Below are 18,059 nucleotides of genomic sequence, written 5' to 3' on the forward strand. Positions count from 1 at the left end.
AACCAGAAAAGGCTATTACAGAATTCGCATATTAAAGAAATGCACGAAAATTTGACCATTCAAAGGCATTCTTCCATCTCATCATCTTTAAGCTGAAAATCACATTTTTTATTTTCTTCATCATCATCATTTGTCTTTCTTCCTCTTCCATTGAAGAGTGAAAAAAACCTTTTATTTGATTATAATGCTAAACGTTTTATTTGGGTTTTGTTGCAAGTTAGTGACTGTGTTATTGGCAAGGTGCTCATAAAGCGGCTTGAGATGGTCAATTGACTTTGGACTACAAAGGTGATTCAAGGTAAACACCCAAGGTATATTATATTCATTATTACAGAATTATTATTATAGCTGGGATTAAATGTTTAAAAAAACATAAAATTTTTTCATCTTTACTTCAACTTAAAATTGCTTTTAACGAGAAAGTAAAGAAATGTTTAAGATGATTATTGTAAACCTGGAAGGGCAAGACAAAAGGATCAAGATGATGATCATGTCGATGATAATGATGAAAGGGTGAAGGAATCAGGGTAAGATGAGAAGAGGATGAAGCGATGATGAGAGTTAACAGTTTTGCTTTTCCAGGTTTACCTTTTAGTAGTTTCTTTCAAATTATCATAAACAATAAAGGAACCCATTTGAAATCATGAAATGAATGTAATTAAATTTATTGGTAAATTGAATGAAAATTAGCTGTTGAAATTGGCACGGTTTGCCCAGTGGTCAAGAGAATGGACTAGTTAAGCAAGAAAAAAAAGGTTCAACATGAGTTACAGAAAGAAGAAACTTAATTGTTCTTAAAACAAAATGCAACTGATGAGGATAATTAGGATGGGTGAGAATGACGATGAGTCAAGATGATCATTTACCAGAGTTAGCCAGAAAAAAAAGATTCTTGATTCAACTTCAGACAATTTTCCAAATTTCAATGAAAATCTCAATTATTTACCTCAAAAAAGCTGTTGAATCGATATTCAGTTTGCTCTCTCAGAAGATTTATTTTTGATAATAAAGATTGAAACTTACTTGAGATGATATTAATGAATAAAGCCATTGAATTGTTTCGTTATGTTCAATAACACCATTCATACCGTCAACATATAACATTACTTGACCTAAAGCTGTTGGTTGATTGTTGGTTGTTGGTTAAATGTTGATCATTAGTTGATAATCCCACGGTTAAAGTTGATTAGAGTTTTTTGTTTAATGAATAATCAAATTGATTGTAAAAAAAATGTAAAATGAAAAGGATTAATTTTGTTCATTAATTGCAATTGCATTCAAATTGAATGATTGAAAAGTTGCAATTTGATGAGTTCAACAGAGGCGATTGATAATTATAAAGGTTAATCATAACTATTAAGCATTTAATTATTTGTTTGCTGTCATTTTGCCCACTAACACTGCAATTAGTTGAAGATAATTATTGTTCTCTGGGTTGATTAACCATTAATATACAACAATTAGTTGATACTCGAGTCAATACTTTTGTCACCCAATTAACAGATGACAAAATTGTTTCCATCGACTTACCTCTTAAAATATAATTTTGATAATTTTGATCATTTTCCGATCCAACTTTAATCAGGCAAGCTAGACCATCGTTTTGTACAAAAGCATGAACCAAATCTTTGTCATCCTGCAAAGGTGCAAAAAAGGGTTAATCAAAGGAGCAATAACAGAAAAAAGGGTAACAATTGAAATTAGGGTTGGTTTAGTTTTAATCAAATAATGGTCAAGTTGAAAGTTTGCAAAAGATTAGGACTCTGGGTCACTAAGTGTATAAGTTTTGACCATTAATTCCTTGAATAATAAACACTCTTGGCCTGCACTGATTTGCTTTTTAAGGTTACTAAAGCCTAAGCAATTGTAAGCATTGAACCTAAAAATTATTCACATCATTATTAATATTTTTTTCTTCTTCTTCTTCTTCTTCTTCTTCTTTCATCTTTTCCTAATTTAACTTACAGCTTTGGGTTTTGTTGATCACAGTTAATCAGCCCTTGATTCATAGCTTAAGGGCTTATTCGTGTAACAACCATTAAATAATATAACATAATATATATACATAAATGTTATCAGGTTAAGCATTCCCAGTCCATTGTTATCATATAATTGGCCTCAACTCAATATTATGACGTTTCATTTTCAGATAACAGGCAAAATAAGTACAACTATGTGGTTAAGAGCAAGATGAGGATTAACAGGTAAGGAACAGAGAGTGAGGTATAGAGAGAGAGAGAAGGAAGAGGAGGAGGAAGGTGATGGTGATGAAGATGAAGAGAGTGAAAAGTGATGAGGAAGAAGATTTGTTTTATTTTGTTTCTCTTTTTTTAATTTGATTCGTAAATTAACCTGTTTCTAGGTTAAACTTTTGTTTGATGCATAACCGTTCAATTTTTTGCTATTTTTTACACTAACATTGAAAAAAAAGGTAAACTCTAAATTGGACTGTTAATTAGTTGCATTTTGCATTGTTTTGTGCATTGTAACCAGCAAAAGGTTACATTTGAAAGATGAACAAGAAAAGTTGAAAATTTTTGCTTTTCTTTACTCATTTACTTGAAATGTGAGTTTTGCATTTTTGTAAACCAACAACAATTAAAGATGTTACAAATGAAAATATTGCAATTGAATGAAAAGTAAAATATTGATAAATAATTGCAATAGTTGATGATAATTTTGGATCAAGTTGGCAAAAGGTGATTTGCTTACCTGGAATATTTGTTTAAGTGTAAACAAAGCTCGTCTTAAACTTCCTCCCGATGAATTGAGCAACCTTTCTGTAAAAAGTAAATACATTTTTTTGAGAGAGAGAGAAAACAAAAAGTCAAATCAATTGTTAACTTAATTGTTGTACAACAGGCTGTGCAAATAAAGATTAAGAGTCGATGAAATATTTAATTGCAATTGAACAAGGGGTCAGCGAATTGGTTGGGGTCAATTGGATTGATCAACAATTGTCAAGTATGTAAATTGATGCAACTACAAATGAAGGTTCATTATCATATCACCTCACAGGTAATCATTTGCAAAAAAAATCAAATGTAAAATCAGTTTGATTTCTTTGGGGATAATCATTGGATATAAAAACGAGATTAAATGATGTGTATGTAGATATGTGCCTTGATGGTAACCTGTTGCACCTCAAACTACATAATAATAATAATAGTAATGATAATAGTATTATAATTATTGCATGTTAACGCCATGATTGTTGTAAACAGCCTTAGGGACATTCCAATCTGAATAAGTTTGATGTTACCTTTCATCAGTTGAGTAGATGAACAGTGAAAAGTTAAACTTCTTTTTGTGTTTCTATTCCTTTCATTATTATGTTATCATAATCATTTACGCGCTCTCCTTATTTGATTAATATCCACACACACACACATGAGAAACACAATCAAGTAACGATAATTAAACAAAAGACAAACCTAATCATCAATATATAAATATATATTTTCAATTCATGAGAAAATTTCACCAAACAAAGAACCTTTTCAGAATTCACCTTTTTTCTTCTTCTTCTCATTTTCATCCACTTTTCACACTCTTCCTTTCACAAGATTTTCATCAACAAGATTAAGATAATGATGGCGATGTTGATGATGATAATGATGAAGAAAAGAAGATGAAGAAGAAGAAGAAAAAATAAGATTCTCTGAGATTCCAAAGATTAATAACGTGATTTTAATCTTAATCGTGCTCTATTCTGTTCATATTGTTTCATCTATCACAAGTTTAGTTTAACCGTTAATAAGATAATATCATCTTCATCAACTTTAATTGATCCCAATGACGATCAAGATGGTTGGTGCAAATAAGTACCGGTTGTACCTTCATCTTCACCCTCACAACATTCAGACACATTAACATGAGATAAATTATCAGGCAACAGAACAAAATCTACAAATGTTGCATTTCCGTAATTCAAACACACAAAACAAAAATGGTATCAAAGGTGAGTAAAGTTGCCTATCAAAATTAACCTACACAAATAGATTTGGATGCAATAAGATTGAAATGAATAAAAATGATATTAATGATAATAAAGATGAGGAAGAGATTTGGTGAGATCATTTACTCGGCATCATTGAATAACAATTACATTTTTATACCTTTTCATAGTCCAAAAGTGTCTTATGATTAACAAAGTGTTATTATCGTCATCGGTATCAGCAACAGACAATCATCAAAATGTTATTAACCAGTCAAGGAAAATGCAAATGAATTTGAAAAGTTGAATTAATATTTTTTTACCTTTTTTAGTTCTTTTCAAAGTTCAAAAAAAATATCAACAATTGATGAGTTGTGTTGATGAAAACGCTGAAAGTGATAAAGTTTGATAGTGATGAGGTTTAATAGCCATGATAATGATGACCATCATGGTAAACAATTTGACCGTAAAAAAAGGTTTTGACGGCGAGGTTAACAAGTTGCCAGTCAAACGGGCACCTTGGACCTTCTTTAACCCTTCCTGATGGACAGTTTGATATCTTTGTACTGTTGCGTGTTTGCATGATTCCCTGTTATCTCAAGTTGAATTGTTTACTTGATTCATTTCCATCATCAAATATCATTAACCAACACTATTGATCAACTTGGACTTTCCGATTCACCTGACACATCAAAATGCTTTTGTTGATGACTTGATGTGAATCTTGGTAAACATTGAAAGGTAACAATTTCAGCCTCATCATTGAAACTTGAATTGATGAAAATTGTCAACAATTTTTTTCCCTCTTTTTGCAAACTTCACTTGAATGTTGCAAATGCAATTTTAGATACAAACTGTTTGCTCATTTTGAAACTTATTTCATTGAAATTGAACAAATGAATAAGGATTAGGATAAATCAACTGGATCAGAAGGCAAAATTGGTCGGATTAAGTTTGATGATAACTTTGTTTGCTTTCATTGTTTGCTATATTTGATTATATTCATGTTCACTTGATACAAACGATTATCATGATAATCATCATGATTGGCAATCAAGTTAGACACAAAAATTGAATGATCCATCATCATATGAGAAATAACATTGTTCAGTTGATTGTCAAAGTTTTTATATGCATCATCATCAACATCATCAACAACAAACTTTACATTATTCACAATGCACTATTTGAATGAGGAATCGCCCTTTTACCCTGAAAAAAGAGAGAGAGAGAAGATGTTTCAGGTCATCATGAGAAATGAACAAAGACAGCATGAGACTCTCTTTAAGGGTCAGCTTGGAATGGGCGGTTTTTCCTTCAAGAGTCTCATTGTTGACCAATGTTGAAACGCTTTGCATTACAAAGCTTTAATCACAAGTCAAAAAAGTTTAATCTTTTCCTATCATCATTAATATCTCATGTTCATCTTTTTTTTCAAGCTTCATGTGACTTTTGAACATTCATCCTCTTCACCTTCAGCTTCAACTCGCATTTCCAATCCTTGATCTTATTTCAAAAGCCAAGTCACGCTTAGTATTGTTTCCTATCACAAATTGTTCAACAATTTTGTACTTTCTTCTTCTTCTTCTTCTTCTTGCATTCAGTTGATAAAAATCATACACAACACCAAACAATAGTTAACAAATTACGGAAATAGGAATAACTTGATTGTAGTCAACTAATGATAATGATAGTGAAATACAATTACGCGATTTGATACGTAAATCAACTATCAATTTAGACTAACATTTTGTACAGTTGTTCGGCTTTGATTAAAACCACCGAAACTGCCCATCATCAGACTTTGCCAGTTCGGCCTTTATCACTAATTGAGAACAAAAAGCATCAATTGTTCGTTCAGATCAACGACAATTGAAAGCATATTAACAAAATCAATCAGATAACATCAATGGTTGGAGGTGAAATTTGTTCAGAAAGTAAAAGAAAAAAAATGAAGTAAAAATGAGTAAACTTGATAGATATTCATATTGACCATTTTGTGCTCAATTTTTTTGCATTCTACTGTTCAACTGGAGCAATCACAATCAACTTTGATCAACTTTGCATCACAATAATAATTATCCAACAATTGAACAGCACATGAATCTGATTCAGAATCTATGCAACAATAAAGTAAGAGAGAGAGAAAAATTCTGAACTCAAGTTGGCAGATAGTAAAGTCAAAGGTTGACTGATATAAACCAACAAATCAAAGTTGGCACAGTTTTCATTAAACTGTTATATTGTTAATAACTAATTATCAACAGTATTATTTAATAATTAGATCAACAGAGAATGCGAAATCGGTTAATTACTAAAGTTAATCAGGTACAGTAATGAAACGTACAACAATAAAAATCTGTCAACAGATAAAAAGTTAAGAACAAAAATGAATTTAAATAACAAGAATATGCTAATTGGCAATAAATATGCTAAATTAGCAATTAAATTAGATTTTCATTCAAAGAACCTCAAATGCTAAAACAATCAACAATGGCTCAGATTTACTTTTATCAACACAAGTGAAGTTCAATGCGAAGGCTGATCATTTGATAGCAACAATTGAATTAACCTTAAATTGGATATCAGTGCTTAAGAATTCCGAACTTTTGAGATTCAAATATTGGTTTTAATCATCTTTGACTTGAATTTTCTCGCAAGTTCATTGATGTTGAAAATTGGTGTTTTAATCCTTTCCGAGTTTAAGCTGCTAAAGACGATACATTGTGATTGCTTACGACTGAATTAGACAGAGAATCATTATGTTTCGAGAAAATGTGAAATTCCATGAGTCAGATAATTGAAATTCACTCTCAATTTCCTTATTCCTTAATCATTTTTGGCAAGAATTTCATCTTTAAGTTGTGATGAAACTTATTGTTGAATAATTGCATATTTTTCACCAAGAACTTCCTGTTGTTCGTCATCTGAGTTACTCACTGATTCAGTAGTTTTTTGGCAAAACTCACAGCCACTTCAACTAACGTAAAATGATTAAATGAAAAATTAACAGAAACTGTTATGAAGCCAAATGAATTTCAAATGAACCCAAAATCACAATTCAATAACATCATCAACTCGAGGCATTAATTTCACATGCAATAAACCAACGCCTTAAGAATCAATAATTGAAACTAAACATTTTTCAATCAGAAAAAAAACATTTAAATTCAATTTTCATTATCAACCCTCATGTTAATTTGCAAATTACCAAATGATGAGATAATTAAAGACTAATGATTGTTTTAATTTTAAGGTTAACTTTTCTCATTGCTATCCTTTTGTTTCAAGCTGCTCTCAATTATTTGCATTTGATTATCGATAAATCTGATGAGTTCATCTGGTCAACAATAATGTTCATGATTACCATAACAGTTACATTTTAAACATGCTTTAAACATTTATAAAGAAATAACCAGATTCTGAAGGAATCAAAATTAAGCTCAAATGATTAATGTTGCCTGATTACCAATTGATCAGAGTATCGTATATCAAGATTCATCATTTTTTCTTCCTATTCAACGAAAATTGTGTGATTAACTAAATCTGTTATCAGATTATCAAGAATTAACCATTATTTAAAGAGCAATTCATCTTTTCTTGATTCAGCAAATATTAGTCTTCATTTTCAGGGTTATTATCTTATTAGCCGAAAAGTCAGGTCAACATTGTCTTCTTAAGTTACATTCAAGGTTTAAGGTTTTATTTTTTTGTTTCTCGTTTTATTTGCATCATTTAGTCTTTCAAGTGAAATCATAATCAATAATTCAATGATTATTTCATCAATATTCCTGGTTCAAGATAACATGTGAAACTCATCAATACATTAATACTGAAAAAAAAGGTTGAGATTCTTTACCTTTAAACCAGAAGGGAAACTTAATATCAAGTTGAATATTGAAATAACCAGTTTCATCGTCACAAATGATAATCACCATCAATAATATAATCTCATGATAATAGACTCATCATCGTTTTTACACAGTCAATCAGTTCCAATGAACGGGTAATGTTGCCCTTTTAAATTGACTTTTCCAGTTTCCATACAAATGTGATTACTTTATAATAATTTTTATATATTGTGTTGTGTTTTTACATGTTAAATTGCGTGTTAACTTAATTATAGTTGTAACTTTATTAACTGGCCTTTGCAAGGTAAGGGCTTAATTGAGTTTAAATTGAACCTCTATGAAGTTACATAGTTAGACAATTGCATTTAAAACGGATAAATTGTTGAAACAATCCAAAAATAATCAAATTAACCGATGAACATTTCCAATAACCAAATCTCCATTTAAAGTTGCATAAAGCAAGTTCAATGGGAAAACAGTGAAATGTTTAGCTTGATGTTGGCTAATTAATGGGTAAAAATGTTTACCTTTTTTTAGGTTTTATTTTGGTGGAAATGTTCAGGTAACATTTGAAAATTTTGCAGCTTTCATTACAATTAATGTTTGACTTTTTCACTCAATTTTAACCTAAATTGCAATACAAATCAAGGTGAGAAAAAAAGATCCGGATAATGATGGCTTTTTTATCGTAAACATTTTTAGGCTTTTGTTTTGCCATTTTTGCCTTTTTCTTGCCTTGAGAGGTTATAATCATGATTTATTGTTGATATTGCGTTTAATATTGAATTATCAACATTACCAGTTATTATCAATGTTAATGACGTGTCAACAAGCATGAAACTAAAATCACAATTAAATTGAGTTCACCTTATAAACACACACACAAAAACAAACATTAGGTTTGATTGACAATTTGGGTTCATAGCTTACGGTTAAATATTGATCGGTATATTATGGAATTGAACATCAATTAAGATGATAAGTCAGTGAAAAGTTGATGCGGAATAATAAAGTTGCCTTTAAAGATGAAATTTCACTTTAATTGGGTTAATCTTGAGATGCATTTTTTCCCAAGTTTCAACTCGTATCAACAAGTTATTCAACTAGATCTTTGGCCTTTTATCGACCAATTTTAAAGGCAAAAAAACTGGTTATAAAAAATTGAATAATCAATTTAACCGGGAAAACATTGAGAAACAAAATCAGGATAAGAAAATTTCTCTTCAATTTTTCTCTTCTAACCTTATCATTAGTAGTTCATCTTGAATCATGATTTTTTCAAGTTAACTGATTGAAATAACCTAAAAGTATCAATAACGGAAGAAAGGATTGATGGCTAAACAGTGATTATTAATGAATGTTATAAATAAATATTATCAATCGACTATCACTTTCATGAAGAAAAATGATATTTTCTGAATAAAAATGTTTCAAAACCTACAAATGAATAAGTTTACTTGTATTTGAAAGTTTATAAAATAGCTTTTAAATCACAACAGATAACCCATTATTTACTGATGTATCAGGTATTATTGAGGCACAAGGATGAAGGTTACCTGGTTAAGTGATGATAATGAGAATAGCAAAAGGTATAAATGATAAAAGTAACCTAATAACTTCACTTTCATTTTGTTTCAACAGAAATTTTTCTTTGCTTCTTCCTTGTTAATTCAATGTTAGACTTTACAGATTTCAATTGCAATTAAATAATCCGTTGAATCTCTCATCTCGATTTGTAGTTTTTTGATTGATAACAATTGTAAGAAGTAAACGAATGGAAAACTTACCGATAATTGAGTGAACTCGAACAGATAATCGGGTTCGAAGGATAATTGCATTTTTACGACTGCAAAATAATCCAAGAGACAAAATGATTAACATTTAATAAAACGATTTAAGGTGAAATACTTACTTGTCTCTGAATCCTTCAAAGTCTTCAGATTGTTCACTAATTGTCAGTTCAGGATCAAGATAAGGTCCATAGCAATCAGATTCAATGGCATTATCATTTCCTTGATGTTTATACAATTGCAAGGAACAATCATCAAGCTGAAAAAAATGAGAAAATTGAGAAAAAAGTTAATTTAAAGATTCAATTTTAGGTGACAAAAGACAATTGGAAAAATTTAAATTTTCAATTTCATTGCAAATTCATTTACTGAGAGCGCTTTACTCATAACCATTAATCATAAAGTTGATTGGGTTTAATCACGATTCAGGGAATCAGGATAACTCTTGTAATTAGTTTTAAATTTTGCTTTATCCTAATTAACCGGAAGTTTAACATCAATTCTGTGATTTGTTGCTCTTTTTTTATTCAAGGTTAATCAAGTTATTTAAGCAAACAATTGTTCAATGTTATTGCATTCAATTAACTTTTTTTTCATCCATTTTTTTCACCGTCTCATGAAAATCATCATGTTTTCCATCCACAAGAAAACAATTGAATCAACAGTGAAATGATCAGTTAACATAGCTAACAGTCTTGGTCTTGTTTTACAATTTTGTTTGATTCACCTCAATGATCAGATCTAATTGGCGGTAAATAACGTGAAGGAAAAAAAACGTTTCAAGTGTAATTCAAATTGCTGAGAAAATTGAGTAACATGATATTGATTCATTGGATTTGGTTACAAGCAAGTGAAATTGATTAAAACTTCCGGCTATTGGAAATGACAGTAAAACATGATATAAGCGCTTTCAATTTTTTTTATTCATTTTTAATCATGATTATATTACCATGAACAAGAGACAAAGAGTAAAAAATGTAAGATTGTAAATGGATGAAAAATCATCACTATTCAAGTACAAAGACTATTCAATGTTGACATCCATTGAATAATATTGAAATGGGAATAATAAAGGAAACTCCGGCAATACCGGCAACAATGATAACAATTTACACACCCAAGACAAAACGATAATAACAATAATTGTTGAAATAATTGTCATTGATGATTGAATTGAACATATCTCAAGTAACCATTTATTGAATAATTTTTCATCACAAATGAAAAAAAATGAATTTTGCCCTTCAAAGGTACTTAACAAAAGTTGTTAAAACGGTAAAATTGTTTAAAAGCTTAAACCTGTAAACGTTATCGTAATGTTCAGCAACAACAAGGAATGCAAAAGGCAGCAAAACTACGTAATTATCGACTAAATTAAGGTGCGTCCTTGATTGAGACTGAATTACATGATTAAAACAAGATGAGAAACTCAATGAAAATACAATGAAAAATTCAATGTAACTCAACAGGTGAGATTCGGTAAAGTTCAACATAAAGCTACCGAAGTTTTGCCGTTCAAATAATTTACCAAAAACTTGCTGTTTCTCAAGTATTCAGTTATCATTAACTTGGTCCATCTGTTTAGACACAATTTTGTTGTTCGTTTCTTTTCATGATTAAATGTTGAGATTGAAAGTTATGAACCTTATTTTTACCTTTTCATTTCCTTGCGTGAGTTTATTCAAATAAATGTATTTTTATATGATTAAAGATATTATTTATTAACCTCTCTTGATGCATCCCAATGACCACAAGAGTTAAGTTAATCTAAATGTTGAAATAATTAAAACAATTTCTGGTGTTTCAATGATTAAACAAGTTAACAGTTGACAATTAACAAGTCTAACTACTATTTTCATAGTTAAATGGTAGGTTTTATATTTGTTAATTAAAGTGAACATTTGGTTGACTTTAACTACAAATATATATAAAAAGGCTTTTTGGGTTTTGCTTATTCTGGTCATTGTTAGCGTAAATAATAATCACACTAATGATTATAATCAGACAGAAAAGTGGACAAAAATGTGTGGATAGCACACATTTTGATCATGATGACCATCAGATTAAAATGATCATCATGTTGGATAATGACGGATTTCATGATTATAATGGTGATGAATAAGGAAACAAAATTGTTTAACCAAGAAATGGTTGCAAGTTGAAAAAAGGGTAAAAATAATTGTATCAAAAATGATTATTTTAATAAGTTTAAATTGCTCTTGTTTAAACGTTTAATGCTTCTTATGATTTGAGAAAATAATTGTTCAAGGTAACCAGTTTTTGATGGTTTACAATTGACTCTGTTGATCAACTAAATTGTTGACAGTTGAGTCGATCAAGTTAACCAAAATTAAACTAACAATTGACTGTCAAATGATTAACAAAAAAGCTTTGAATGTGAAAATGAAAAGTTGAATTCAAAGTTGAAACTAATTTTAGTCTGAAAAAACCTGAATTTAACTGTTGACAAATTGAAACCAGAAATAAGTCAATATCTTAATGGGCATGGAAAGGCATATTTAACGATAAAATTGAATAATTTCAAGCTGAAAATTCTTCCATTTCATGTTACCATCATCTAAGTTTATCTGAAATGAAACTTGTGCAACGATGATACAAATGATGATAAATAAATCAATAAGTTTCATTAATAAAAAGGTAAAGCTTGATTCGTGATTGTATCAAGTAACTTGCAAATATATCACAAAAAATGAGGTGTATAATATCATGAAATTACGTTTCAATATTGAAATGAAGTCAAAGAAAAAGGGAAAATTTGTTGAATGATGGAAAGTTGAGAAAACTGAAAACTCATTGATAACAAAAGACAATCAAAAAAAAGTAAAACATTGAAAGACACACTTTCAGGATGAAAATTGAAAGGGACCATGAAATATGGAAAACAAAAAATTCAAATTGAAATGTTTCACATGAAAGACGATGAAGAGATGGAGGAAAAAAAGGTTTCCAGTTGAACAATACTTGGAAAAGTTGATAGAAACAAAAAGTTCATTTATTAAATGTTTGAATGTATACATTGATAAATAATGACATCAGATGATGACGATATCGATGATAATATAAAATGATAACATCATTAACAATAAACATAAAGTAGCTAAATATATGGAAAAAGTTATCAGTTTTAAACATTAATTCGGGTTAACATTGTTTTCGGGAAACTTTCTCATTCTTCAGTTAAATGTTCAGTATTGTATTTCATTCCTGAAATTGGCTCAAATTTTGGCCATTTAATTTTAACTCTTTCACTTTTCAATCAAACTCTCTCATCTATTATCAAGATAAATTGAAATGGCAACTTTTTGCTGGTTAGACCTTCAACTCAATGTTCAAACCCAACTTTTGTGTTTGCTTTCTGGCCTTTATGCATTGATATTATTAAGTTGATCATTTTTTTGACTAATTTTTGGTTAACCACTTTGATTACACATTCCGATTGTAAACTAAACCAACAGTAATTTGATGGAAAATTTGGATGATTAAAAGAAGGTAAAAATTGGTTAGTCTCGCCCAACAATTTAGTTTTCAATAAGAAAAAATGAAAGCGTTAATTTGACTTCCATTTGGCTGAATTTGAGATTTACCTTGAATTTTTAACCATAAAGTATGAAAGGTTAGAAAAATTGTTTCAATTTTTGAGCATCAAATGGTGAAGTTCAATTGATTGCAGACTGGTTGGAATGAAAGCAAGAAATAATTGTTGCAATAATTGATGTTGCTGTTGATCGTCAACATGATGGGTTAATTTGAATCAACTTTATGAATGGTTAAATGTGAAAGCGAAAGTTTCTGTCGGCAGCAATTTACAGTTGCGCTTTTTTCATTGTCTAAGTGAACGTGTTTTGGTGTGTTAAACATTTAAACACATCAATTGAAACATCGATTAGTTGAATTTAGTACAGTGTTAACCTTGAAAGTGAGACAGTTTTAGACAATAATTATTCTTAATTGTGATGTTACATAATAAGGATTGTTGCATTGCGAAAAAAAGGAACCTAAAAGCAAGTGTGAAACACAATGGTTAATAATTGAAAGTTACATGTGAAAATGTTAGCAAACTGAATCAACAACAATGAGAAAAGAGAAATTAATGTTTACAATTAACACACTGCGAAACAGACTAACGTGTAAATTGAATTGACTTTGATTTAAATTGTAATTTGATCAAACAAAAAGACGAGATTATAAATCAAATATCAATGAGTAATTTTCAATCGCTGGTTTCCTCGTAACGCTATTACTATGGAAAGTAGGATTCTAGAAGAGATGACAAAATAACCAGAAAAACGGCTGACATTGGGTTTACTAAATGGTAAATAATGGGATAATAATCAAGGTGAATTGATTGTTGTCAATTGGGATGTGTAAATTATTCAAACTATCTTTCCGTTAATCGGTTGAAATTGTTATTCTTAAGAACTCTTTGATTAAGTGGTTCTAAAAAGTCTGTTACTCTAACAACTTTAGATTAGCTACTCTGGAAAGGGAATGATTGTTTGGGGTTAATTGAAATTGTTAACTGATTACTTACTCTGTGAGGTGCTTGAAGAAGACGGTGTACTCCAGCAATTTGATTAACTAATGGTATATTTACATTAAATGAGTGTAATGGAGGTCTTGGTGGCTCAGGGAAATTAGTTGAGGCTCTAAAGGGATCAATATCGTTTAGATATTGAACCCTACAAGTCAATGTTTGTGTCATCCTATCCATTTTAACGTTAAACATCACTTACAAAGGAACATGCATAAAGATTGATGAAAATGATGGTGATGATTAAGATGATGATGATTATGAAGTATGTTGATAAATTATTAGTAGATTTAATAACCTTAAATTGTCAAATATCAGGTTAACACACAAATGATTGTAATCCGAAATGCGTTAATAATAAAAAGAAGGAAAACACACAATAACAATAATCAGCTCAATGTGTCACAAGTGAAGAACAAAATATCCGTAAATTTGTTGTAAAACATAGTCTTTTAGTTAAAGGATTTGATGATGGGAAAAACAAAGGTAAACAAAAATATGTAACATGGAAGAGTAAAAGACTAGAAAGACTAAAGTAAGGCAATAATAGAGATTTGTGTAAAGGTATTTTGTTGATGGGAAACACGAGTTTTCACCTTTTTTCTTTGTAAGAAATGCAAGATATATTTATAATATAATAAAAAAAGGACCAAACTATGAGTCAAGTTGTTCTCTTCCCTTACAACAACTATTTGACCCTTCAAAACTAGTATCAAGAATTTTGGATGAAAAGGAGCCAAGAGTAAGAGAGAGACAGAATGAGAGAAAGAGAGAGATAAACAGATAGAGGGAGGTTGAATGGGGGAGAGAATGAGGAGAGCAAATAACCGGTTAAGAGGAGCAAAGACTGGTCAGAGAGGAAAGAAGATATGTATTGGGTTAGAGATTGGATTTGATAGAGAGAAATAGAAGTTTTAAAATGAGAAGAGAAAAAAAAATGAAAGAGAGAAATGGAAGAAAAAGAAAGAGAGGAAGATAAGAGGAAGACAAGAGGAAGAGAGGTGAAAGAGAGAGAGAAATGGTTGAAACAAGTTGAAAGATAGAAGCCACTAGGTAACTTTATCATCTCGTTGGCTGCTAGAAACCAAAATGGCTGAGTTGTTACCCCCAAGTCACCAGTCACCATTTATAAGACATTGGCATTTTTAAGGCATTTTTCGAGGAAAGACAGATGTTTAGACTCACCATTTGTCTCTCTCTCTCTCTCCTTAGTCAGGTGTTATTAGAGGAGTTGAGTGAGTTTATTGAAAGATGATAAATAAGATGATGGATATGAATTCACAGATGAAAATAAAGTGCCAAGTTACAAAATCGGTTAAACTTAACGTTATGAGAAAGAGTTTACTTTTGTTTTCTGGTTTTGCCTTTTCTTACTGTTACCGGCTAGGGTCAGAGACATTTGCTTTTAACCTATTGGTTAATTGTTCACAGTCGAGACATCAAGTCTCATTGTTATGGCAACCCTAATCAGTCTTTCAATCTTTTTCTCATTCCCTTTTTTTTATATAACATTTTTCATATTCATTTTTGTTGAAAATCACTTCTTTTTTCATTCACCTCACAAATCAGCCTTTAACCCGAAATCAATTTTTGATCAGAAAATCAGTTTTTTTCTTCTAAATTTTCTCTCTCTTTTTGTGTTCACAATTTTCTGTATTTCAATTTCTCATAATTCACTTTCACCATCATTTATTCAAACGGCAAAAGGCTGTTAAGAGGACTTGAAATCAATTGGATTCAATCAAATTACCCAGCCAAATTACGTTTCATTTTTAAATATGTTTAGTTACTGTCTTTCATCTTCTTATTGTGATCAATTTGTGTAGTCAAAGTATTTTTATATTTTATTGATTGTGACCATCATTTTCATCAATTTCATTATCTTCATTTTTCCTTGTTTTCTATTACATACCAATAATAGCATAAACATGTTACGATTTGATTTATTCTGAAAACGATGATGATGATGATGATGATGATGATTAAGAATCAAGTAATCAAGTTCCAAGTTGGCTTAATCTCACACAATTTGTTGCCAAATTTGTTGATCTTTTTGTTATTGTTGGTACCATTGTTGTTGCTGCCTGATTGTTGATTACTGTGTTGATCGTTGCTGTTGTTCACAATCAACCAAGCAAACTATATTTGTTGTTTGCTTCATCAATTAATTAAGCTTCTCCTTTTTGATCAACAATTCTTGAATTTGGTAACTTTAAGAATGGACTTTAAATCAGCTACGGTCTCTTTACTTTCTCTTTCACCATCTTCAGTCTCATCATTCTGATCTTCTTCTTCTTCTTCTTCTTCACCATCCTGCTCATCATGATTCTCACCTTTACCATCAGACCTTCGTCATCACCGTCTTAACCAATTATGTAACTTAAAATGTAATCAAGAAAATCAGTGAAACGAGAAGCCAAAAACTCAAAGATTTCCAATCCAAACCCAATTCCAAACTCTTTTTCATCATTATCATCATCCTCATTCATCCATTTCCACTATCAACTCTACCAATGGGTCCAACACATGAAATACAACTTTCTCAACATTCAAACTCGAATCATCTCTCATACCAAACCATCAACTAGATAAAATGTTGTTAATCAACGTAAAAAAATGACAAAACGGAGAAACTCTAATTTAATAAATAATAATAATTATGTTAAGATGATTACAATGATTACCATCATCATCAGTCACCCATAACCAAGACAACTTTCACCTTCAACATAAAGGCAAACCCAAACTTAAACAACGGCTGAAAAAAAAATGTCAATCAGTTTCAACTTGTTTCTCTCTTCCTCTCTCTCCCTCTGTCTATCTCTTTCTGAGGATGATAACAAGAGACTGAACAATTTCAATTGATAACTTGCATGTACATTGGCAAGTCAACAGTTGAAAGTAATAACACTGGACCTGGCAATTAAGGAAAGTCTCTTTTTTTCATCATCACCATTATCCTTTAATGATAACTTATCATTCATCTGTTTGGTGTTTGTCCAACTCCTAACCAGAAGAAGAAGAAGAAGAAAGAAGAAGATTCAAGATTTTGGAATCAGAGAAAAGTTTGATGTTAATCTTAAATCCCAATGATGTAGATGATGATGATGATGGTGATCAAAGGTAACCCTGAAAACAACCTTTTCACAGTCTAAAGAAGCTGTAGAATCACAAAATAACTTGAAAACTTCTTGAAGCGTTGATGATAATAATGAAAGGTAAATCTAAAGGATGAAGCCAGACAAAACCATATAACCACATAACCGTGTAACCCACCAATCTTCATTCCTTCTTCATTCTTTTATCGCCATTTTTCTTCTCCATTCCTTTCCTTTCTTCCTCTCTTTCACTCTCAACTTAATCATTATTATCACCATCTCTTCATCTTCACAATCCATTCCCTTGTATATCTCATCATCATCATCATCATCTTTCACCTTTCCTTGGTTGGATAAAACTGGCAAAACACTGACCCAATATAATGAAAGCGTGAAATACAGGTTAAAATATATATAATCGTATGATAATCTTGATAGTGATAACGTTTTATGTTAAAGCCTTCGTTTTATTTTCGGTTATCTGAACAAGTGAAAGTTAATCAGCATTGATTCATCATTTCAATTCATTTAACTAAAGCTTCTTCCATATTCAGCCATTTCCCTTCCCTGCTTTACAAAACACTTTTAATTATCATTTTCATCAACTTTCAATTATCCATCAAATCTGTTGTAACAATTGACTAAAATACAATCTCTCAAAATTGTGTTCACAATTTGATTCAATATTCAATATTGAATCAATCAATTCAAATGTCCATCTAATTTTGTCTTTACATTCATTGTGTTCCCATTTTTTTAGGTTCACAATTTGTAATGTAAATCCATCTTTCGGTTAATTGTCCTGTTAAATGCTGTATACATCCTTATCGT

At 30.3% G+C, this 18,059-nt stretch overlaps 1 protein-coding gene across 3 annotated transcripts in view; it reads right to left on the reverse strand.

The window, feature by feature from the left end:
• Fhos (Formin homology 2 domain containing) overlaps positions 1 to 18,059 on the reverse strand; it is a 36,980-nt gene that overhangs the window by 18,431 nt on the left and 490 nt on the right. The window contains exons 1-6 of one of the 3 annotated variants that reach the window (XM_015935382.3): positions 14,131 to 15,463; positions 9,701 to 9,837; positions 9,576 to 9,634; positions 2,713 to 2,780; positions 1,531 to 1,636; positions 1,024 to 1,118 (exon numbers count right to left, since the gene is read on the reverse strand). In XM_015935382.3, coding sequence (XP_015790868.1) covers positions 1,024 to 1,118; positions 1,531 to 1,636; positions 2,713 to 2,780; positions 9,576 to 9,634; positions 9,701 to 9,837; positions 14,131 to 14,325 — 660 coding nt within the window. In that variant the 5' untranslated portion in view covers positions 14,326 to 15,463. Of the gene's footprint in view, positions 1 to 1,023; positions 1,119 to 1,530; positions 1,637 to 1,965; positions 2,178 to 2,712; positions 2,781 to 9,575; positions 9,635 to 9,700; positions 9,838 to 14,130; positions 15,464 to 18,059 lie in introns of those variants that run through there. The other 2 variants (XM_015935383.3, XM_089266043.1) reach the window with 2 other exon arrangements.

This window comes from Tetranychus urticae, chromosome 1 (assembly GCF_039701765.1).
Source record: "Tetranychus urticae isolate SD_2017Ah chromosome 1, NJAU_TeUrti_SD_1.0, whole genome shotgun sequence".
NCBI classification, from domain to species: Eukaryota; Metazoa; Arthropoda; class Arachnida; order Trombidiformes; family Tetranychidae; genus Tetranychus; species Tetranychus urticae.